Genomic DNA, 25,451 nt, shown 5'->3' with positions numbered 1-25,451 from the left:
TGACCAAATGATTTTCCCAGGCCTTATATGGCCCACCGGCCAGATGTTCCCCACCCCTGCTAACTCCACCAAAGGCCACATACTCTTCACCTTCTGACTTTTCCTGAATTCACTGATTTTTTTTTTTCTGAATTCATCAATAATTTTTTTTTTTTATCAAGGACTAACATTTCCAAACTCCATTAGAGGAAAACTAAAGAAATCAACTTGTGATCCTTCCAGAATTTATGCTAAAAGTATTAGGATAACTTACCTCAAAATTCTTCACCTTTTCCATTGTTATCAAGCGCCTTGCTGTGTGACTAGAAAGCTTCTGCTCACAGTTGCTAATAAGTTTCAGGCAAGGATGCCAGGGTACCATCTCTTCAGTGTATCTGAAGGAAGAACAGCTGACTGTTACAAACACTTCGCATGTACACCCCACACAGGATGGTCACTGGGGTTACTCGGTGTGTATGAGACCCCCTCCCACTACAGCCATGTGGTACCAGTTTATTTAATATTCACCACTTACATAACCCATAAACAATCTAGGTTTTTTAAAAAGCAAGGTATTTTAATACTACCACATCTGAGAAAAGTAGTTTGTTTTACCTGTAGAATGGGAATAAGAGAATATAAGTATGTTTTATTGAAGAATTACAAGAAATTAAACCACAAAAATACAAGACAATTACCCTAAAAGATCCCATAAGAACACCTAAAACAGATAAATACATTCTACAACTTGACATTCATGAGACTGATTCATCAGGAGATTTATAATTTCCTAAAGTATGAAGTCCACTACGGCATATACTTTCCCTAATAAAATTTTGCCCCTGCAAAATTTTAATGGCATCCTGGGACCTCCATTAACTTTGTAAAAATATCAGGCTAAAGTTATTTATAAGATATTTCAAATAGGTTACCACTAAAATAAACATTACAGATGACACCAGTTCTCTGGCCACCTTAACTGTGAAATGAAATTTAAGGGAGCCATGATAATGAGCAGTGGTAACCGCTACTGTGCAGCACAGGAACCATGTGAATGGAGATGATGACACCTAGAAAACAGGACAGTCAGGCTGCAGTAGTTCAGAACCTGACATCGGACAGGTTATTGGTATCAATATTGGCAGAAAAAGCAGGTGACAGACGTGGGGAAAACAGCTATAGAACAGAATGCAGAAGAACAATGGGGAAGGTATGGGTACCATTAATAACACTGTGATGGCCAGTTTTTACTTTTCCTTTGCAAATCTTTATACATTTCTAGATAGTCTCTGGAAACATTTATCACATGGGGACATTTAAAGCTCCCAAATGGGTAAGAAGCTGACCGCACTTCACGTAAAAGACTAGCCTGTCAGCTAGCCTGTTCTAACGCGTCAACATTGTCTTCACCACCCGTTTTACTGACCTCTAGGTCTCTCTGACCTTCAAGGCACTCTCCCCATTACCTCAACCACATGCTCAAAACCCTCATCACCCACTTACCAAGCAACATCTATAATGCACTTCATTTTATTATCAGTGGGAGGAATTCTCTTGAAGTCTTTCTCAGACTATTCCTTAAGGCTTCCCAACAAATAATGACCATTCAGGTTTTACCTCATCTAATAATTCTCTAACGTTTACTACATTGTTAGAAATGTTGTACTTCTACAATAGTTAAAATCAATTTGGAGTCTTCATACAAAGCATTTATGATATGAAGGAATACATTCAGCACCATGATTGACAGATTAAAAATAAAAAGTGATAAGAGAGAGAAGATAGAGCCTTGACCTTACACTTGCGAACAGCAGGGTTTACAGATGTCTAATACTGTTTGTCAAACTTTGCATTCAAAGGAAAAAAAAAATCTTTTATTTCCTGGTGGAGATGACAAAGCATCTTTATTAAAACATTACTTAAATATATACAAACATAAATTAGAGATAAATTCCTTATGCTTATATCCCCTATATAACTATAAAATAAAAAATAAACTTATAAATCAAACCAGAAGTACAAAACCAATACAATTTTAATCAATACTTATGACTTCAATGATGATAAATTGCTAAAACAAAGTCACCAGTGTTTGGCTTAACAGCAGAAAAAAATATTTACATGTTTTAGATTCTCTTTCAGACTTGATCTGTAAGTTTAAGCAGGAAGGTACATCATTTGGGTCATCATTATCATTAACAAATTTGTTTTTAACCACTACTCTATTATGTTAACAAGACAATCAATTTAACAGTATATTCCCAAAATACCATCTAAAAAAACAGCAGTAAAGTAAAATTTCTTTACTATATATTATATTCCCAAAATACCATCTAAAAAAACAGCAGTAAAATTTCTTTACTATATAATTACTAATATATTTCATAGTCATGAACTGTGTGCAAACTATTAAATGGAAGCTATAAATGGTACTATGCCTGGACTATAATGATACTGCAGCATCCTATCTTAATTCCATTGGATTACTTTCCTCTACAATCCAAGCATCTATTTAAAACCGAAATCAGCCAGAACAGGCAAATCCACAGATACAGATAAGCAGCTGCCAGGAACTGAAGTGATAGATATTTCTTATGTGCACAGGGCTTCTTTGGGGAGAATAAAAATGCTCTGTAGCCCTAATCGGTTTGGCTCAGTGGATAGAGCGTCGGCCTGCGGACTGAGGGGTCCCAGGTTCGATTCCGGTCAAGGGCATGTACCTTGGTTGCGGGCACATCCCCAGTGGGAGGTGTGCAGGAGATAGCTGATAGATGTTTCTAACTCTCTATCCCTCTCCCTTCCTCTCTGTAAAAAATCAATAAAATCTATTTTTTTAAAAATGCTCTGTAATTAGACAATGGTGATGGTTGCATAACTTTGTGGATATACTAAAAACCATGGACTTTAAAAGGGTGACTTGCATGGTATACAAATTACGTTTTAACATTTTTATAAAAGCCAAAAAAGACTATATATATAGGCCCTAGCTTTTCCATGAATCAATTTTGAAAATCACTTATTTTCTTGTGAATTTTCATGCCTCAGGCTATTTTGAAATGCTACTACAGTTTCACCTCCCATTTGAGAAACAGATTTGTTATTGATTGGAGCACTTACTGAAAACAGTTTAAGAAATCACTTTTTTCTGTTTCCTAGATGTGACATGAAAAACATGTTCTGTTCACTGCTCTGAGCCACAAAATTAATTTTATTACAATTAAATTTTATCCCCCAATCCTACTTTGAGGCACTTTATTAAGCTTCTTCTCTTTGTCAGCATTTTTATCATGTGCACTACCAACTGGATCTCTATTAAAGGACATCGTTCACAAAGAAACGGTTTCTAATCACTTCAGAAAACAACCCCCTATGGACATGTGGAACCTGGTCAAATAACTTAGCAACTCCTATAACATCAGTCACACAGGAGTGGAACTCACGCCCTGTCCAAAGGAATATTACTCAACTCTTCAGGATCATTTTCAAGTAGTTATGATTTTGAATAATAAACCCACATATACCAATGGTCTACAGTAATTTTATGTTGCAAGTCTCTCTGAGTGGCAAGAATCCTATATAATAAAAGGCTAATATGCAAATAGACCAAATGGCAGAACAACCGAACAACTGGTTGCTATGACGTGTGCTGACCACCAGGGGGCATGCGTGAAACATGGCGGGCATCTGCAGTGTGGCGAGATGGTGGAGCAGGTGAGCGGGGTGCCAGACCAAGGCAGGGTGCCAGTCGCTGTGATCAGGGCGAGCCTCTGGTGGTTACTAAAAAATCTTTGCTCCCGCACACCACGGTCTAGCCCAGTGCTCGCACCTGCTGCCAGCGCCGGCCCCGGTCGCACCCGCAGCCGGCGCTGGAGCCACTGCTTGCACTCACTGCCGGTGCCCAGCACCGGTATCGATAACTCGGCACCATCACTGAGTGTGAGCAGCGGCTGCCGGCCCTGATCGCCCTTGAGGACTTCTCCACCTCCCCCTGCTCCTGAGGGATGATTGGGGCAGCAGCTGCCACTTGTACCCGCTGCTGGTGCCGGCTCTAATCGCTCCATGCTGTCAGCGGGTGCAAGCGAGGCCGGTGATGTTAGCACGTAGGAGTGGCGGCAGCGGGAGCGTGGCTACCGGCAGGCAGGGGACTGGGGGCCACGGCGGGAGGGGCTGAGCGGGAAGTGCAGAGGATGGGCTGAGACCAACCCTGTGCCTACCGCCTCACAGCCCACAGTTCCTTTCAAGGTGCATGAATTTGTGCACTGGGCCCCTAGTAAACTATGAGAGCTCAGATGAAGGATTGAGAATTCTGCTGAGAAGGGTTGGGAAAAGTTCACAGAAGTAGTGACAATTAAGTAAGGCTTTGAAAGAGGACTGGAATTTTACCAGCTGAGGGAAGAAGAGTATATTAAGCAATGGGGACAGAATACACAAAGGAGAAAAGATACAGAGCATCTAGATACTGGTAAAAAATCTGATATACTAGAGTGGGGAGAATCTAGACTCAAGGAAGAAAAACAGAAGTTTGTTGACTGCACTTTAAAACCAGACAGTGAGAAAATCCATTTTCAATCATCAGCTCTAACAATTCTTCACAAATAACTAAGCTTTTAGGTAGTATTTTGTTTTTACTATGTCTTATACTTTTCAAAATGTCCTGGGTTTAAGGAATAATACCAGAACTTGATTATAGCATGTAATTTTTCTTTTTCTTACATTCACTATACATAATTATACAAAAAGCATTTTAGAAATGTTAAAGTTGTCTGTCTTTTCTTAATGGCAGTTGAAAGCTGTGCTGTTTTCTGTTGTTTGTTTTATAAACATTGCATTGGAAGTTGCAAAGGCCTGGCCTAACTTTAGCCGTGTATTTGTTTATTAGCTGATAAGAAGACTAAACATTCATGCCGATTCAGCTTATGTTTTTGTTGCCAGTGTTTATCTCATTTAACTTCTTCATTTTAGAAATAAGGAAAGTTAATTCTAAGGAGTGAAATGACTTCTCTAAAGTAAAAAGCAAGCTAGCTTATTGGTTTCTTTATTCCCAGTACTATGTTCACGTAATCCAACATTCTGCCAGATCCCAGGTATCTGGTATGTGAACTGATAGATGGGGTTTTATTAATATTTTCAGAGAGAACATTTATTTATGTCTGTGCAAAAATGGCTCTTGCCTTAGATAAGCTAAATTCCAGCAGCAAGCTTACTTGCGTAATTTTTTTTTTAAAGATTTCTAAGGCAAATTGAAGAATAGCCCAATTTTGATCTTGCTACTATCTTTCCAATCTAAGGATCTCATCTTGTTCAAGACATCTTGTCTTTCATTGTTGATATACACAGCTCTATTTATAATTAATAATTACTGAATAATAAAACCCAAACCAATAATGTTGAACATAATCAGGACCTTAAGCATATGCATAGTTTTTATATTGGTATTAGTTATTTAAAAAGATGCATTGCATTCAATGCGATCATTATAGCCAATATCTATTAAAGCTAGCTAGTAGTAGGTACACGAATCACTCAGTGAAGTTGTTAGAAATTACCTCTTTGTGGCCTGGAAAAACAGCCACTGAACAGCAGCTATATCAGGCACTGAGTCCAGTGTGGGTACAATAGGAATTGGCAAACTTTTTCTCTAAAGGGCTAGAGAGTAAATAGTTTAGCCTTTGTGGGCCATGTATGTTTCTGTCACATATTGTTCTTTTTGTTGTTGTTTTTAACCCTTTAAAAATATAAAACCAGTCTTAGCTCAAAAACCTTACAGAAGCAGGCTAAGGACCATATGTGGCCCACTGGCCATAGTTTATTAACCCCTGACATCAAATGAACAGGTCAAAGTAATCCCGTCAATAAGAGGAAGGGGCCAGTTTTATACATGTATATAGGTAAACAAAGACTACCATTTTACTACGTAAAAAAATATTTATCCTAAAGACAATTAGTGAAAAAAATATGCTATATATACAAACATCATATAAAAATAAAATAATTTAATGTTACATACTCTGGTGTGTATACTGGTAACCAATAGACTAGTCTTCCACCTAATGTGAGGGTCTCAGCTGCAAAGTTTAACAGGTCAAAAAACATATCACTCAGATGATAATTCAAGGAAACAGGAACATGGCTTTCTGGACTAGACAAAAAAAAAAAAAAATCAAAATGAGTAAAAATCTTTAAGGCTGTTAAAAACTGAGTTAATTAGCAAGAAGCAACATGCTTGTTCTCAAAGTAGAAACACACCATATTTAGCTTTCACTTACCATTTTTCTATCCCCTTCTGGATTTCCTTCTGTGAACCTGTTCTTCTTGTAGATTCCCTGATACCATATGGAGCTAGACAGAAAACACAGGTAACACAGGTAGTCAAAAGTCACCTACTCCCCAGTGAGGGGCAGATGGACTCATGTGCCTCCAGCTGTGACACCGAGAAGGATACACGTCACCTCTGCAATATTCCAGCTGAGAATGTGTAACACAAAGAACATTTGATTTAAAAGGTTTGGAAGGACAGGCAGGCCATGTGTTCTTCAAAAATGTCAGTGTCATAAAGACAGAGAAAGGCTTTGAAAGTGTTACAAATTAAAGGAAGCTTAAAAGATATGATTACTAATGCAATACCTGACACTAGGATACTATGCTAGAGGGGGAAATATGCTATAAATGATATTGGGTCATTTGACAAAATTGATGGCAAACTGTAGATTCAACTATTGCATTTGGTAGCTGTACTTTTGCTATCTAAGAGTCTATCCCTATTCTTAGGAAATGACACACTGAAGTATAGGGGTAAAGGGCCACAATATATACAACTTATTCTCAATTCATCAGAGAAAAAACTACATTTTATGTAAATATATAATGAAAGCAACAATAAAGTAGATAGTTAAAAAGTTACCCAGTTTTCATAAAGTATCTTCATGCTGACATTATAATGCCTTCGTAATTGTTCTTTTGTTAGATGTGATACCATCTAAGTTACCTAAGAACTAAAATGAGCTGAGATGGAAGGGTTGAGATACACTTGCCACTATTTATAGATTTACTGCCAAATACTTTAGAAAAGGCAGATCTGTTCTTATATAGGGTGCCAGAAAAGCCCAAGAACTCATGAGGCACAGAACAGTTGTCCTGTGTATTCCTGAAGCTCAGTGCGTTCGCAAGCCCAGTGTCCACAGAATTTCTTGTAACTCTAGAAAGGAGATGTCAGTGCAAACAGGCACTACAAAAACACACAAAAACTTACACATGGAAAAAATGTGTGATACATGAAATCTCTTCTTCGAAATCTGATACCATAATTGCAAATGACATTTTGGATGCAGTGGGTATACTAATGACCAACTATAGCCAAATATAAAACAAACACGAAAACAAATATATGCCTCAAAAAATGAGCTGAAGAAATAAAGGGATAACAAGTTAATATACATAGTTTATGAAAACTAAACAGTAAACTCTTGACTATTAAATGGGTACCCTACCTTAATTCACAAATTTTTTCCTTCTCACTATGAGAAGATGGGGGTGGGGGGAATACCAGTACAAGTTGGCATCGTGTGTGTGTGTGTGTGTGTGTGTGTGTGTGTGTGTGTGTAAAGTTTGTATTTTAAATGTGAATGACTTCAGGAAACGAATCCTACTCCTACTTTTGTATAAAAGCAAACTTACGATCAGTGATGATTGCATCAAAATATGTGCCCTTCTTCCAGGAAGGTTTGGATGCATCAGAAACCAGGACATCAAGGTAATACTTCTCTAACCCATACTGACGGAGATTTGCCCTAATGTTTTCATCTGGTCCTCTCCATTTCTGGTTTTTCCTACTAGCCTTTCCTGAAGTGAGAGAAAAAGAAAGACAGGAAGTACTAAATCAAAGTAATATTTAACTCATCTAAACCTACATTTATTCAAATAAAACTTGCTTTCACTTAAAAAATCTCCCTTTTATTATACAAATAAACATTTATTTTAACTTATTATAAAAATATATTTTGAGTTCAAAGCATATACTAGTAAGATACAGAGTTGAATAAAATACGGTCCCTTTCCTCTAGCACCAAACAGTCTGATGTAGTGATGAATGAGATCAATGAAACAAAAACTAAGAAAGCTAATTTGGGAAATGCATGTGATCAGGAAGTGAGGGGAGAGGGGGGAATGGAGACATTACAGATGAAAAGTTACACCAGGATTGAAGTTATTCAAAAGTACTAGTTTAGGAAACAAAAGTGGATGATGGGATACCATCAATTAAGATGACAGAAACCAAGAGGAAAAACAAGCTTAGGAAAAAAGATGTGATTCACTTGAGATACATCAATCTTGCTTGTGAGCTACCTACACAACATTCAGGAAGAGCTATTCAGCAGGTAGTCGGAGGTCAGAATATACACACATAGGAGTCACCAGTATAGAAACTTAACTTAAATCCGTAAGAATGAATGACATTATTAACCTAGGTGGCAGTTACATGCATGTTTGTTTTATATTTATTCTATTTTTATACACTCATCTGTATAATGTTCTACTTCACAATAAAAACAACTTAAATGTCAAAAGGAGAAGAATGACATGACTGCATAATGTAGTGTTGACAGGAGAAGGGGGCAGAGAGATGCCGGAGAAAAGCAATGTGTAAACACAGAACAAAGAAAACTGTGGGCCTTACAGAGGCTGCAATGGAAGCCAAGGACATAAAGTACAACCTGCTGAGAGTACTGTCTCGGGGACCAAAGGAGACATTATAAACGTCAGCACTGCCAAATGCTGTAAATCTGTGGCCTTAGAGCTTTCAGTAGGCATGAAAGCTGACAAATAATGGGCACCAGAGAATGAGAGATGAAGAAGGGGAGATAGCAAGAAAATACTAGTTTTTCAAGAAGTACTTTGGCAAAATAAGAGGAAAACAAAATGGCAGCTAGAAGGTGTCTACAGGATTGACAGAAAAGGTTTTGTATTTTTAAAAATAGGAGAAACTTGAGGATATTTGAGGACAGTAAGAGATCAGAATGAACATATCTAACAGCATCTTGGATGAGCTCTGAGGAAATGCTACGTCCATCAGAATTCTACCCAAGTACACTGAAAGGTTGTAACAAGTTTTAAACACAACTTTCATAAATAAAAATTCAAATAAATTACATATGACAATTTCCTTAAAGCAAACATACCACTTCTACTAAATGCAAGCTGTACTAATACTTTGTCTACTCTAACATATTGCAGACAAATAATATTTTTTTCTGGTTAGCTTACTTAGGTGAATTTGATTAAATACAACTCATTTTCCTTATGATAAATATTACTAAATTCCTTATAGTCAAGACAGGAAAAAAGACAGGTCATCAAGTACAATATATCGAATTGCTTTAGCAAAAGAACGCATAATAAATTTTCACCTATATAATAATTTACACTGAACGGGAAAAAGGAAAAGAGTATTGAAAACAGCTATTTTGATATATAATTTACATACTATACCACTCACCCATTTAAAGTGCACAATTCAGTGGTTTTTGGCATCACAGATCGGTGCGTGCATCAGCACAGCCAATTTTAGAACGTTTTCATGGCCCCAGAAAGAAGCCTTGTAGTTGTCAGCTACTTCCCTCTCCGAAGCCTCTCAGGCCCTGAGCAACCACAAATCTACTTTAGTTACATGATTTGTAACAGGATTTTTATGAAAGAAGCACTAGATCTCTCTAACTTTATGTCAACCTCTCTCTCTTTTTTAAATATATTTTTTATTGATTTTTTACAGAGAAGAAGGAGAGGGATAGAGAGTTAGAAACATCGGTGAGCGAGAAACATCGATCAGCTGCCTCCTGCACATCTCCTACTGGGAATGTGCCCGCAACCAAGGTACACGCCCTTGACCGGAATCGAACCCGGGACCCCTCAGTCTGCAGGCCGACGCTCTATCCACTGAGCCAAACCGGTTTCGGCAGAAAAGAGTATTTTAAGGGCTGATTCTGGCTGCAATAATTTAACTAGTATATACAAACAACTTTAAAATCATCAATGAAACCTGACATTTCTAATACCATTCAGCTATAAGGAATTACTTTTACAGTTTGATTCAATTTCATTGAATAACACATCATCAGCAAAGCTTCCAGATTTTAAACTACTTTCCAAAATCCCCTCAAAAGCAAGCAATCTTCAGATAAAAACTGTATTTTTTATTAACACAGTCATGCTGATTACAAAATGGCTCTCTCCTAGTTCTTCTCTCCCAACCCTAAAGTTCACGACCTTATAGTTCGCCTCCTTTTAAAAAACCTCTCTTACTAAGACCACAATACCTCTGAGGGAGGGCCTTTTCTTATTCATCACTGTGTTCCCCCAGGATCACTTCGTAAAAAGCAGATACCCAAGGAAGTCTTATTGTAAAAATAAGTAAAACTATATTATACCACAACTCTTCATTCTTAACAGTAAAAGTGGATGTATAATACCATATAAAAATATCTATTTTAAAGGCACATTTGGTACAAAAGCAAAGACTGCAACACTGTCTAGACCAGGGGTGGGCAAACTTTTTGACTCAAGGGCCACAATGGGTTCTTAAACTGGACCGGAGGGCCGGAACAAAAGCATGGATGGAGTGTTTGTGTGAACTAATATAAATTCAAAGTAAACATCATTACATAAAAGGGTACGGTCTTTTTTTTTTAGTTTTATTCATTTCAAACGGGCCGGATCCGGCCCGCGGGCCGTAGTTTGCCCACGGCTGGTCTAGACTCTAGAACCATACTCACCCAAGCCATGAACTGTGTTGTAGTCTATGTCTGTCCCAGGCCGTAGTTTGCCCACGGCTGGTCTAGAACCATACTCACCCAAGCCATGAATTGTGTTATAGTCTATGTCTGTCCCGTATACATATGCTCCAAAATGAGCAGATGCTATCAGAAGGCCACCTGAAAAAAACCACAGTTATGATATGTTAACCAGAAAGTCCCAGACTCTTATTTCTTCCACTTAGATTCTTACAAACTAGCTGCAGGCAGAGTATCCTAGAAGGACAATGGTCCTGGCCTCCAAACTAAAAGAAACAAATCCTAAGCCATGCTCACTACAGCGGTCACAAAGCAGGTAATTAATGTATGACTTGGCATCATTACTCTAAACAGCAATACTTATAGAAAATTATCTCTTTTTTTTGGGGGGGGGGTTTCAAAATAATGTATATTTTGATATTATTTTCATCTCATTCTGAGAGATCCATGCAAAGCATCTTGCTCCTTTTTTACAAATGAGCAGATGATTGCTACACAAAGAGCTGGCAATAAATAAATTCTGACCACTGGGCTCAAAGGCACTGAAGTCAGAGTTTCAAATAATTCAAGTGGACATAATTACTATGTAAGACATTAATCCTTGCAAAAATTAAAATATTAGAGTAAAAAATAGTTATTTCTATAACTAGTAAGGCAATGACCTCATTTTAAAACTATAAATATTAAGTTCTAAATAACTACTATGAAACACACAATTAATACCATTTTTCTGTTTACTATTCTATAGAAAGGTCAAACTGAAAACAGAAGTACATTCTAGACTGTACACAGACTTTGCCAAGGGAAAATAACTAGGGCTATTTCCTTAATATACTTTGAAATATAATCTCTAAAATTAAGATGGGTAGTGCCTCCAGAGGGTCAAGATCTATAAATGAATAGTGTTCCCCCATAGCCATTTAAAACACAGTCTGGTAGCATGTACTTACAAATACTTTTCCCATGAAAAATATTATAACTGGCTACTTCCTATTGGAGTCCCTGAAGAAGAGAAATGCAGGACTAAAAGCAGAGCAAAAGCCAAAACCTAGGTTCCCTCATACTAACTACAAACGCATTCGTGTGAGAGGTAAGGTAAGTAGGTCCTCATAACTCTTACTCTACAAATGGAACAGTCCCTATTTGGGAAAGTTACTGTATGTGATGAGGTAGAATACTCACAAAATCACTTCACCCAAATTATGAGGAATTACTACAAGTCTGCCAATTAAGGCAGATACTCACCTAGAAGAGCTAGTTGTCAAGGGAACAGAAAAGCTTTCCTGTGCTTCCTTAAACAGAACCTTATCCATTTGGCTAGTGAGTTTTGAGCAGACCCAATTTAGAGTACACTGCTGCAAGGAGATGAATAATCTGTTAGTTACCTCTGTGCCCTTTAAGCTTTTAAAGTTTTAAATAAAATCATTATGAAGTAGCTTCTCTGATCTAGTCACTGAATAACCACTGTCAATCATCTAATTGTTTTTTTCCATTCAATTGAAGCACTTTTTGCATTTAGCTATACCTCAGCTGGACTTTCCTGGAAGCTTTCTGGTGGATGAAGGGGTGATAAAATGCAGGGATGAAGTGTTGAGGGGGCAGGTAATGGACTCACCTGATATTACATGCTTTCAAGTGTAAAAATACCACAGACTCAGTGTTTTGATTTCTCATTACTTAAAAAGCAACCACTTTAAGGTTAGGGTAATATCATATAAGCAAAAGGACCCAATACATGAATTTTACTTATGACAAAGAAATTAATGCCTGTTTTTCATCTTTAGAGATTTATGTGGAAAGCTTCACAAAGTGTGAAAATGAGAGACTGGCTTTGGTTTTGCTGAAAGAAAAGGAAAAAGGAGAAAAATGGAGATACTATTAACATCTATTTTATCCTTTAAAAAACCTCAAATAAACTAAACTAGCAGCCTAAGCAAGAGGATATTGCTAGAATAGAGAAATTTTCATAAACTATAAAACTCAGGGAAAGGAAACCACAGAGAACTGTGGACACAATGGGAAGCAGAGACTGCTCCCCACACCCACAGGGATCGATTCCTCTCTCCTCACCTTTCCCTCTAGTCCCCCCAGAACCAGGACGGTCAGTTTCCCAGCACCTGTGTCTATCATTTTGCAATGATAACATTTCAAAAGGAGCCACACTCCTTCCCTTACACCTCCGGGCCATCTGCAGGCAGAGCCAAAGGAACAGCAGTCTCCTGGGAGTATTCTCTCTCAGCTGCCAAAGGAGCCGGTTCACTTGTGAGGGAAGGTGAGAAGGATCAGAGCTACAGTTGCAGACTCCGTCATCAAATCACACCACAGCTACCTACGCTGGCAGACACCTGGACCAATTATTTTCATCACTTTCAGAGAATGAAAGTTTACATTTTAATCCTCAATTTCCTTGCTTGCTGATATAATCTGCCAACAGTTGCAACTTAAGAATATTTTGAAAAATTAGCCAAAGAAGAGACTATAAAATAAGTTCATGGCCCAATTGTTCATCAACACCATTCCATATTGGCTATATCTAACATCTTTACCAAAAAGGCACTTAAGTTCTTAATAATTTAAAATAATAATGATAATCAATACAGTTCACTGACTGTCTACCATGCATCATGCAGCTTCCTAAGGATTTCATAGACATATATGACCTCACTTAATCCTCACAATGTATTACTTATTACCATATCACAAATGATGGAAGTGAGGCCCAGACACGTTAAGAATGTTGCCCAAGTTCACATAGTAACTGACAGAGTAAGGATTTAAAACTAACTCTATTTGCTCTCATGGTAGTCTATGCCATACTGTCCCCTTTGGGGTCAACAGCAACTGAAGTAAATATACATTAGCTTACCAATTAGAAAAACAAAAGTAAAATTTGTTATTAAACAAAATAAGTTAAATTAAGTAAGGCTGCACACTTAGTATGAGCTGTATACCATTCACAAGTTTTATACCATACAATAGGCAGGCCTATGCCATTGTATGTATTCAACACACTCATGCTGATCACTCCTTTAGTCATGCTCATATCAGAACAGTAGTGCTTAACTATTGAGAATTGACCCAATGACATGTATCTTCCCCGTGAGGAAAAGAGATACACAGCTTTTAAAAAAATCTTAAAATGAGAATCAATATATTTGCTAAGATGGAAAGAAAAGTGTGTTTCTACAGCTCATGTCCTTTTAGATAATGTAGCAGATTACCTCACAGAAAAAGGAAAGGTATTTGGGCAGGAAAAGATTGTATCTCTCCTTTCAGTCTCCCAGAAGCTTTCTACCCTAGTCTATAACCCTGAGAAAATCATATGGCCATGGAGGAGGGCACAGAGCTTCTTATTTCTCCAGTCCTTCAGAAGGTACTACCCATCAATGAGACAAAAGGGCCTAGAAAGAGGACAGACTGTGCTTAAGAACTGTGTCTATTCACAACTATCGGCTATTACCAGTTTCAAAACAAAAACTAGCTAAAGTCCTAATTCTACGCTTAAACGACAAACACAAATTATAAAATACTAGAGGCCCAGTGCACGAAAATTTATGCACTTGAGGGTGGTCACTCAGCCCGGCCTTCGCCCTCTCGCAGTCGGGAGCCCTCGGGGGAAGTCCAACCGACAGCTTAAGCCTGCTCCCTGTGGGGAGCGGGCCTAAGCCACAGTCTGGCCTCCCCCTGCGGGAGGTGACCGGCGGGCTGATCGAGGGATGGCGCCAGCCGGCAAGCAGCCAGCCCCAACCCCCCACATCGCCCCGCTGCCACCAGTCACCACGGTCCCTCAATTGCCGTCTACTCCCTCTGCCCACTGGCACCCGCCTTGGCTGGCCTGATGCTGCCTGCTCGACGGCCCCGCCCACCGACTGATGGTTCTGCCGTTCGGTCGATTTGCATATTAGGCTTTTATTAGATAGGATACTTTAGCAACATCTTTGTAAAGGGCTTCTTGCAATTTTCCATTAACTGTACCATATATACATAACCAGTAAAATGACCAGGCCATGCTACCTACCCACTTTCAAGAGCTGCCATAAAGTAATTTAGGGCAGGTCTCCAATTTCCTTGCTTGCTGATATAATCTGCCAACAGTTGCAACTTAAGAATATTTTGAAAAATTAGCCAAAGAAGAGACTATAAAATAAGTTCATGGCCCAATTGTTCATCAACACCATTCCATATTGGCTATATCTAACATCTTTACCAAAAAGGCACTTAAGTTCTTAATAATTTAAAATAATAATGATAATCAATACAGTTCACTGACTGTCTACCATGCATCATGCAGCTTCCTAAGGATTTCATAGACATATATGACCTCACTTAATCCTCACAATGTATTACTTATTACCATATCACAAATGATGGAAGTGAGGCCCAGACACGTTAAGAATGTTGCCCAAGTTCACATAGTAACTGACAGAGTAAGGATTTAAAACTAACTCTATTTGCTCTCATGGTAGTCTATGCCATACTGTCCCCTTTGGGGTCAACAGCAACTGAAGTAAATATACATTAGCTTACCAATTAGAAAAACAAAAGTAAAATTTGTTATTAAACAAAATAAGTTAAATTAAGTAAGGCTGCACACTTAGTATGAGCTGTATACCATTCACAAGTTTTATACCATACAATAGGCAGGCCTATGCCATTGTATGTATTCAACACACTCATGCTGATCACTCCTTTAGTCATGCTCATATCAGAACAGTAGTGCTTAACTATTGAGAATTGACCCAATGACATGTATCTTCCCCGTGAGGAAAAGAGATACACAGCTTTTAAAAAAATCTTAAAATGAGAATCAATATATTTGCTAAGATGGAAAGAAAAGTGTGTTTCTACAGCTCATGTCCTTTTAGATAATGTAGCAGATTACCTCACAGAAAAAGGAAAGGTATTTGGGCAGGAAAAGATTGTATCTCTCCTTTCAGTCTCCCAGAAGCTTTCTACCCTAGTCTATAACCCTGAGAAAATCATATGGCCATGGAGGAGGGCACAGAGCTTCTTATTTCTCCAGTCCTTCAGAAGGTACTACCCATCAATGAGACAAAAGGGCCTAGAAAGAGGACAGACTGTGCTTAAGAACTGTGTCTATTCACAACTATCGGCTATTACCAGTTTCAAAACAAAAACTAGCTAAAGTCCTAATTCTACGCTTAAACTACAAACACAAATTATAAAATACTAGAGGCCCAGTGCACGAAAATTCATGCACTTGAGGGTGGTCACTCAGCCCGGCCTTCGCCCTCTCGCAGTCGGGAGCCCTCGGGGGAAGTCCAACCGACAGCTTAAGCCTGCTCCCTGTGGGGAGCGGGCCTAAGCCACAGTCTGGCCTCCCCCTGCGGGAGGTGACCAGTGAGCCGATGGGAAATGGCCCCAGCCAGCGAGGGGCCAGCCCCGCCCCCCAAGGGGCCGACCCTACCCCCCATTGCTGCCACTGGTGGCCTCCCTCTGCGGGAGGTGACCAGCGGGCCAATCGAGGGATGGCGCCGGCCGGCAAGCAGCCAGCCCCAACCCCCCACATCGCCCCGCTGCCACCAGTCACCACGGTCCCTCAATTGCCGTCTACTCCCTCTGCCCACTGGCACCCGCCTTGGCTGGCCTGATGCTGCCTGCTCGACGGCCCCGCCCACCGACTGATGGTTCTGCCGTTCGGTCAATTTGCATATTAGGCTTTTATTATATAGGATACTTTAGCAACATCTTTGTAAAGGGCTTCTTGCAATTTTCCATTAACTGTACCATATATACATAACCAGTAAAATGACCAGGCCATGCTACCCACTTTCAAGAGCTGCCATAAAGTAATTTAGGGGCAGGTCTCCCCAGTCCTTACCAAAAGAAAAGTAGTGAAAACCTCATTTGCTGTGGAAGTAAGCATTTCATAATATACCCAGTCTAATCTGCATGAAGGGAAGAAAGTTTTACCTCTATTGGTAACTCTATTTTTAAACTATGATCTGGTCTATGTGTATGTGTGCATACTAAGCTTTATATACATGTATGTATCTCAAAAAATGTTTTAACATCTAAGAACAAGTTTAGGGATTAACAAAGGCCTTAGCATTTGGAAAAAGATAAATTAAATCCATTCTTCACAACGTGTAAGAAAATAAACTCAAAATGGACCAGAGATCTAAAAGGAAAAAATTAAGACTACCAAAGTACCAGCCAAATGCATAGCTTAATCCCTCTATAAATTGGATGTAGGGAAAATTTTTGCATGGTAAAAAGCTATTATATGCTAAATCAAAGGATAAATGGGAAATTGGGAGAAAATATTTTATATACATGTATGGGGAGAGAGGAGGCTAAAATCCCTAACATGAAAAGTACTTTTTAAAACTGAGGAGACCAAAAAGTCTACAGAAAAATGGGCAAAAGACATGAAAGATAATTTTAAAAAAGTTCTAAAAATGACCCTTAAAATAAAAAAACTTATTACACTTCACTCATAACAAGAGAAATACAAATTAACACTACATTAAGATACATTTTCATCCAATGGAATAGCAAAATTTCAAAAGCTTCATAATACACTCTGCTGGTGAGGCTGTAGGGAAACAGGGACTCTCATATATTGCTGTCAAGAATGTAAAATGATATAATTGAGAGGAATTTGGTAACATTTAACAAAACTACATATGCATACGCTCTTCAACCCAGCAATCCAGCTTCTAGGAATTTACCCTAGATATATACATACATATATGCATGTGTGTGTGTGTGTGTGTGTGTGTGTGTGTATAACATTATGAAGATATAAGTGTACAAGATAATTCATTGCAACCCTTATTTGTAACTGCAAAATACTGGAAACTACCCACGCCCAAGTATAGGAAATTGTCTGACTAAATTACAGTATATACACCCATGGAGTACAATTATAAAAAAGAACGAAAGATACAGAGAACAAACTGATGGTTGGAAAGGGGAGGGTGGGGATGGATAGGGGAAAGGAGAATGAAGAAAATCTCTATGAACAAATAGAAAGTGATTTCCAGGAAATACTGTTAAGTACTAAAAAAAGAAAATTTAAAAACAACATATATACTATGCTATCTTTTATGTTAGAAAGTAGAAATAAAATGTACATATATCTGCTAATCACTACCAAAAATAAAAATAGAAAACAACACAGGAAGAATCAACTAGCAAACAAAAAAAGGTGGTTACTTACAAGGGATGGAAAAGTATATGGTTGTCAACTTTAAAAGATGGACACATTTTTTTTGTCACTTAAGTCTTTCTTCCCCCCACAGAATTTTCCTATTTAAATAAACTAGATAGCTTCATAACATTTCCACAATGTATGATATTGCAATGTATAGTATGCTTCCCCCTAGTGGTTTACTTGGAAAAAAATACACAAATTCATCTTTGAAGTGGCAAAAGTGTTAAATACGGGCTATTACACAAATATGTGGTTATCTCTTAGGCACTAATAATAATTAAAAGATTATTCTGTCCATTTAACCTTTTAGCAAAAATATTACTATGAAAAAAAATATATTACTATGACTCTGATTTATATAAACAAGCAACATCTCTAAGCTAGCTTTAACAGTTAAATCAAAATACCTGTTCCAACAAATGGATCAAAGACAATATCATTTTTCTTTATTTTTCCATGGTTGGCCATGATGAATGATAAACCAGCATCCATGCTTGTATTTCCAATGTAGTGTCTCTTTTTGACACTGTATGACTCTATAAGCTCCCTCTGTCCATCTGCAATCTAGATCAGAAATGTTTTTCAAATTAGTATAACTGTACAGAACAGATCTAAGCTAATCATTCACAATAAAACCACCATAGTATCTCGATGATGAAAACTTCTTTCCACTTACTACTGCTCTAAACTTGTTCCTTTAAAAAAAAAATGTGGACAAATACCTTGAGTTCTTATGTGTTGTCACTTACTTTGACTTTTCAAACAAAATCTGAATTGAATTTGAATGCAATTATTGCAGGGGCTTGTGGTGAGTAAGCTTTATCCATCTTTTTTTTCTTCTAAATAATATTCTGTAACATAAGCCACAGCTTCCACTCACCCACTTAGAGCCTCTGGGAAGTGGACAGAACTACTCTACAGTAATTTCATTTCTTTTCAGAATGGAAACCTAGACTGGAGAGCTCCGCAAATGAGGTCCCTCAGCTACCAGAGCACTCGGCCCTCGCTCGGCTTTACTGAGAAAGCAGTTCAGACTTTCTGACAAGACTTGTGTTAATGTTTTCAGGTACACACCTCCTACCTAGACCCGAAATCTCTAGAAAAACAAACCAACCAAGGGGGGGGGGACAACCAACCAACCAACCAACCAGCCAACCACATAACCACATATTTTTCACTGACTTTAATTCATGCAGTTCTGACTCTTCAGCTGCTATCAAGTTCTACCTCTAGAGTTAAATAAAAAGGCCCAGAATTTAGCTTTGAAAGAAAATAAACTTAAATAGGTAAAAAGAACATTTCCTTACCCATCTACCAAAATAAATATTATGTGGATTCTCAGGAATGCAGTTGGGGTCCAAACCATAATCCTCCAAAACAGAGAATATATGCTGTGGCTTCTTTAAATTTACTTTTCCTTCAAATGGCAGAAACTCAAGAGCCTACAAAATAAAAGTAATTCCAATGTCCTATAAAAATGTAAAAGGGAAAATAGTGCTTATATAATACCTATCTTATAAGTTTGGTATTAGGATTTAATTCAACAAAACATGAAACATACTTAGCACACAATGTGCTACTAAATAAACACGTAACAAACATTGGAATTATTATATATCAACAGGGGTTAGACTATATTAATTTCACAGGTTTTTTGGTTTTGCTAAATTCACTTACATCTATTCGTTTGACTTTTTCTTCTTGTGTCAATGTTTTATTGAATGTGTGAATCTTTATTTTATATGTAGAATCTGAATGTAGAAATGGAACCTGAAATAAAAGCAGATAAGTTCTTCAGGCTTAGGAATTCTACAGTATCTGCAGACAGACTACATGACACCACACTTCACTACGCACCATCTTCTCCACAGGGTAGTTTCTGAGAGAACTATACAGCTCTTCTGGAGATTTCCCATGACCCCATAGCTCAAATATGGACCTAGGAAATAAATGATCAGTACTAACCTCAGTTAAGAGATCAGTTCACACAGTAATGTGTCACAATGATTTCACTAGTTCTTTATGCTCATTCCACTAAAACAAGTATTGCCTATGTTTTCTAAACTACAAATGAGAATATGTATCCGGAAACAAATATAGCTTATGTCCAAATTACACAGAGGAATTGAACTTTACACATAAGCAGATAAATTTATCATAAATCACAAATGATGTAGTAAAATGTCTGAAGTTATTGTAGTAAATGGGTGAAAAGCTACAGGAAATCCAATTTTTCCCAGTGTCTTCTCCATAAACAAAAAGAAAAATGACCGGATAAAAATGTTACTATTAATATTTAGCTATTACTTAGTAACATTTAGTAACTAACAATTACTTTTATAACTATTACAGAAATTCTTACATTAAAAAATATTCTTAAGCTTCCATATATTTCTAGGAACATTTAAACAATTACAAGCAACATTTCATTGCAACCAGTGAAATAGTTCTTAGAATTAGTTGAAACAGAACTCAATCTACATATTAGCACAGTTCTGTGCATCTAAATTTAAACTACTTTATAACTGTAATTAACAATGCCATTAGAATTGAGATTATCTTTTGAAAATGAATTCCTCCTTTCCTTTGTATTGAATTTATAGAAAGAGGGCCTCTACAGTAATCCTACGCTTACACAGTTATCACTTAAGGAGTGACCTCAGCTATACAAAACATACAGAAAATAAAAAACAGCCACAGAAATTATTATATACTATTATATAATCATTACATAATTGTTAATTGTACCATTTATAACATATATGCATCAGAAGATATGAGCTTTGAAGGAAGTGTACAAGTTCTTGGTCCTCAAGCAACTACTTTAAACCTAATGAACCACATCTTTGGAAATCAAACACCTTTGAGAGCCATAACTTTTAATATGCTAATCTAAAGAAGTAATTAATTAAGGATGTGTTTCTTAGTTATGCTTCCATTGTCTAGTCATTTTTATTAAATACATTAGACCCATTAACAAGCTTTAGTGTAAGAGATTAGTGATGAATTTAACTAAATATTCATTAGACCCATTAACAAGCTTTAGTGTAAGAGATTAGAGGTAGTACTGTGATGAATTTAACTAAATATCGGTTTATAGTCTACTCAATATTGCCAACCATGTTAATAAAACTAGGTATACATAAATTCATATTTGCACTGCATTATTAAATGTTATTTTTAAGGAAAGAAGGCATTCAGTAATCTGCCAAAATGTTCAGAAAACAAAGCAACTCAAACATAAGTTGGCCCAATTTTAAGATGAATGTTGAAAATACAGTTTAACTTCCAAACCCCAAAATAGAAAATTTTCCAATAAAAAGAGAAACAAAAGGAAAAAACAGAAAATGCCAATGATAAATTCTAGAAAACACTCAAGTAGGATAAACAGTGTAACTCATACCAAATTACGATAATCAGAACTCCTCTAAAAACTAAAACAGAAAAACTTATTTCATGGCGGTCCTCACTTTTTGTCATCTTACATTCAACAATCTGCTCATCCAACTAAAAACCATCTACAAGAAAAACAGTTTAGATTTTTGGTTATAATTAACTGCGGCATTTATCCTATGTAATAGCATAACATTTACATCTTATACCATACTTCTGCTTAATATAGAAGTTTTAAAAAATTATTCTGAACTAAGTGTTTCTGCATTTCAAACTGAGATTCTTTCACTGTTTTAGCAGGTAACTCTCCTCTGTCCCGCCAGCCCCATCCAGTGGCAAATGCAGGTAACTGCAGGCTAAATTGACTTCCCCAACAACTAACCACTTCTATTTTCTGCCAATATAGCAAAAAGTAGGACAGAGTATTTATGAGAAGTGTTGTATACACTGATGCAGAAGAACATTGTAAGTTTTCCTTACTTGGCACACACTGTCCGTTTCATTAAGTTTCTGGCAATATCTTCAGAGGGAATAGTAAGTATCCAAAAAGGAGACTGAAAGAAAAAAACAACATACAACTTACTTCAAATAGGCTTTATGGCCTCATATGCTTTTATTCAAGAAGTCAATAAGGAGATATTCCTATTTGCTACTTTTAGACAATATGTGATCTGACTCTAACCAAAATTAACATTGTTCTAATAGTAAAAAAAGTAAATCATTTTAATAAAATATTATTTTATAATATCAGAATGATACTGTTATAATTAATCTAGTTATTAATAACAGGAAAGGAGCAAAAGGGCAGGCCAAATATTATAGGCAAGTCATTGGGCAGCTCTGCCAGGAAGCTGCAGTTCAACACTCCTCAGGGAGCCACCAGTCCATTCCCCACAGATTGCTGGGGAAGGAACTGGACAGGTGGGAGAATAGGTGCCTGGGGTGGCATTAGGAAGGTACTTGCCTGTCAGTCAAACCTGGGACTGGTCAGTGGCCAGAGTAGGCGTGGCCACTGTAAACTCAGGAAGATTTTTGAGATATTTAATCCCCTAAACAAAGGAGTTTGCTCTCTTGGTTTTTTCCTGGTTTCTCTTGGTTGACTCCTGGCTCGAATCCTGCTTCTTGTATTTGCGCACACGGCCCATGTGGACCCCACACACAATGGACTAATGGACTGCAACCAGCCTGATGCTAAACTGGACCCGACTGCAATATGGAACAGAAACTCTAGGCATTGAATTGCTTTAGCTCTACTGAATCCCCAGCTACACTAAGGGAAATGAGACTTAGGAAACACAGAGACGTAATTCCACACAAGTAACATTCATTCATCCTCTCGTGCAAGTCTCAGAAAATTCTTTTTCCCAAGATATCATAAGGATCCACCCCCAGCACTCAGTGGAGAAAGGGATATCCTACTGCCACCGGTAACAAGAACATTTTCATAAGTGACTCTATAAATGACAATACTAGCAAATTTAAGGTTATTTAAACTTCAGATTAATTTTGTAGTTGCTCTCTTATGTAGTTTGACCAAAATAATTAATGCATATAAAATCCCAAAGTATAATCTTGAGTTTCTTTAAATTTTATAACTTTAACATTTGCAGTTCTTCTCTTTAAATCCAAGATTCTATTTATATTATGTATGATTTACTGAAAAATATGAATTCAACTTACCTTTCCATAAGTTTCCTGATTATTAGTGAACTGACCTCCAAAAAGTGAAAGCAAAGACTTTATTTCCTATATTGAAAATATTATAGAGAGAACACATTTTAATACAGAGAATGCAAAGTGTATTAAAAGACGTAAGTACAATACAATTAAAAATGAAAAGAGTGGGCCCTGGCTGGTTTGGCTCAGTGGTTAGTATCGGCCCTCAAATGGAAGGATCACGAGTTTGATTCCCAGGCAAGGGTAGGTATCTCGGCTGCAGGTTCCCCAGCCCCTTCCAGCTCCCGTAGTGGTGAATGTGGGAGGCAACCAATCAACCTGTCTCTCTCATGTGGATGTTTCTCTCTCTCTCCCCCTCCCTCCCTCCCGTCCACTCTCTCTAGAAATTAATGGAAAAAATAATCTCAGGTGAAGATTTAAAAAAATAAAAATGAAAAGAGTGGGTTGAAGACCTACCTAAAGCATTTAAAATTCAATACCTCACAAATTACATCTCCAGGTTCTAAAAAAAAAATTGAGAGTCACAAATAGTAAGTCATTTCTGAGAAATTTTATACAATAAAATTGCTAAAAGATTTGATCAGAAATTGTCCTAATTTTGAAAAGAAAAAAAAAAGCACAGATTACAAGAACTACAGATTAGTAAAACTGATGCTAGAGCAATAAAAATAAATTACATAGATGATTTGAGAATGTTCAGAAAAGAAATAACATGTTTGCAAACATGTTTAAGATTCTCTTTTCTTCTCTTAGAATCGTAATAGCATAAAGATTTTCCTCCTTGGCATCAGTACTGCAAACTTTTCAATAGGAAACAATATACTTTAGGCTGAATATTTAGGTGGTTTTCAATTCTATCAGTTTAAAATAAGGCTAACATATACATTTTATGAGTATATGGCTTTTTCCATATTTTGGGTTTCTTTATGAGTCACAATAAGTAGGGTTACTATATCCAGAGAGATGACATTTTTATGGCTTCTTACAGTTTATATGCCAAAATACTTTCTTAAAGGGTTGTCCTAAATTATAAGGTAAGAGTACTGATTTCGCTTCACTACTTCTCAACTGGCTGTTGTACCATTATTGTGTCAATTGATTAAAAAAAAGGTACTTTTAATGTATTTTAATTTTTTTATTACTAGCATAGTATTGTTAATATATTTGTTTACAAGCCATATCTGGAACCATTCTTTCTCTAGAAACTAAAATAACTAGTGATGTATTAATCTGTGGTTAAAAGACCAACAATTTTACCAAATAACAGGCAAAAGTGACAAGAGTCCCATTGCAAATTAACTTTGCTGTCCTGATCAGTTAATTAGATGACTATATATGTTGAATTAAGAAAAAGAAATAAATGATTAACTAGGGAGCATCACTGTGAATTTATTAAGCACAAATTATGGTAAGTTAATATTTAACCTAGTAACTGAAATGTGAGGTGTAAACATTGAGTGTTCTTAAAGAAGCAAAGCAAAACATATATAAGTTATATTAGAGGACGAGGGAGGAAAAGACGACTTCAGTTTTAGAAGAAAAGTTTCAATGGTGGCTGACTTCCAGTGATGGAAAACCGGGTAATTCAGATTAAGTCTTCTGCTGAGAACTAGAAAAACCTGGCATCTGCTAGAGGCATGGAGAGATTACAAGAATCATCAAACCAAGACCTGGGAGAGGACGACCGCCCAAGGTGCAGCCACAGGCTCCCGGGGAGATTTACCGACCTTCACATCAGCTGTGGAGGCAGGCAGCCCTTTGGACAGCTTAATGAAGATAGAGGGACAAAAAGAGAATAGGGCCACCCAATGGGGAGGAAAGGAGGCTGATAAACCACCCAGTTTAAACTGGAATCCCCCAAACCTACAAACCCCAGGAGGGGACCTGTGAATCAGAACAGAAACAAAACGTAACACTTGAAAAGGAGCTCAAGTGATCCTAGATTGTTATGACCCTGTGTGCTCCTACCTTCTTCTTCATAGGGCTTACATCATCCTAGGCCTCATATTTTATTTCTTCAAATAAATTTACAGATACAACATTTGGCACATATTTAAAAAATAACCCAGTACACATATGAAAAAGAACCCGGGGGGGGGCATACATAATAGAAACAGACCTACAGGCCCCTTTTAGCAGTCACATACTTTAACAGAATTGTACTTTCTATGTTAAAGGGAATAAAAGACAAAATCAAGAATTCTGGCAGAGGATCAAAACTATTAAAAAAGGCAACTGACAATAAACAAATATGTAGGTAAGTTAAATGAATATTGGCTATATGAAATAAATAGATTGAAGATTGAGAAAGGAAAGATCCAAATTAGATAAAAATGGATTACAGGCTAAAGCAGGAACACAAAAGGCATCATTCAGGGGATGATGGGGAATCAGATTTGGCTGCATTGTGTGTGTGTGTGTGTGGGGGGGGGGGGGTT

At 37.3% G+C, this 25,451-nt stretch overlaps 1 protein-coding gene across 3 annotated transcripts in view; it reads right to left on the bottom strand.

Moving 5' to 3' along the window:
- TRMT11 (tRNA methyltransferase 11 homolog) overlaps window positions 1–25,451 on the bottom strand; it is a 43,398-nt gene that overhangs the window by 13,922 nt on the left and 4,025 nt on the right. The window contains exons 1-13 of one of the 3 annotated variants that reach the window (XM_014533771.1): window positions 23,470–23,518; window positions 23,017–23,082; window positions 21,817–21,890; window positions 21,347–21,461; window positions 19,801–19,882; window positions 19,621–19,713; window positions 19,251–19,385; window positions 18,351–18,507; window positions 10,824–10,904; window positions 7,654–7,818; window positions 6,246–6,318; window positions 5,987–6,118; window positions 254–374 (exon numbers count right to left, since the gene is read on the bottom strand). In XM_014533771.1, the coding sequence (XP_014389257.1) occupies window positions 254–374; window positions 5,987–6,118; window positions 6,246–6,318; window positions 7,654–7,818; window positions 10,824–10,904; window positions 18,351–18,507; window positions 19,251–19,385; window positions 19,621–19,713; window positions 19,801–19,882; window positions 21,347–21,423 (1,116 nt within the window). In that variant the 5' untranslated portion in view covers window positions 21,424–21,461; window positions 21,817–21,890; window positions 23,017–23,082; window positions 23,470–23,518. Of the gene's footprint in view, window positions 1–253; window positions 375–5,986; window positions 6,119–6,245; window positions 6,319–7,653; window positions 7,819–10,823; window positions 10,905–18,350; window positions 18,508–19,250; window positions 19,386–19,620; window positions 19,714–19,800; window positions 19,883–21,346; window positions 21,462–21,816; window positions 21,891–23,016; window positions 23,083–23,469; window positions 23,519–25,451 lie in introns of those variants that run through there. The other 2 variants (XM_014533772.1, XM_014533770.1) reach the window with 2 other exon arrangements.

Source organism: Myotis brandtii, unplaced genomic scaffold (genome assembly GCF_000412655.1).
Source record: "Myotis brandtii unplaced genomic scaffold, ASM41265v1 scaffold123, whole genome shotgun sequence".
Classification (NCBI taxonomy): domain Eukaryota; kingdom Metazoa; phylum Chordata; class Mammalia; order Chiroptera; family Vespertilionidae; genus Myotis; species Myotis brandtii.
The sequence above is the reverse complement of the archived record's forward strand: the minus strand, read 5'-3'. Positions and strand labels throughout refer to the sequence as shown.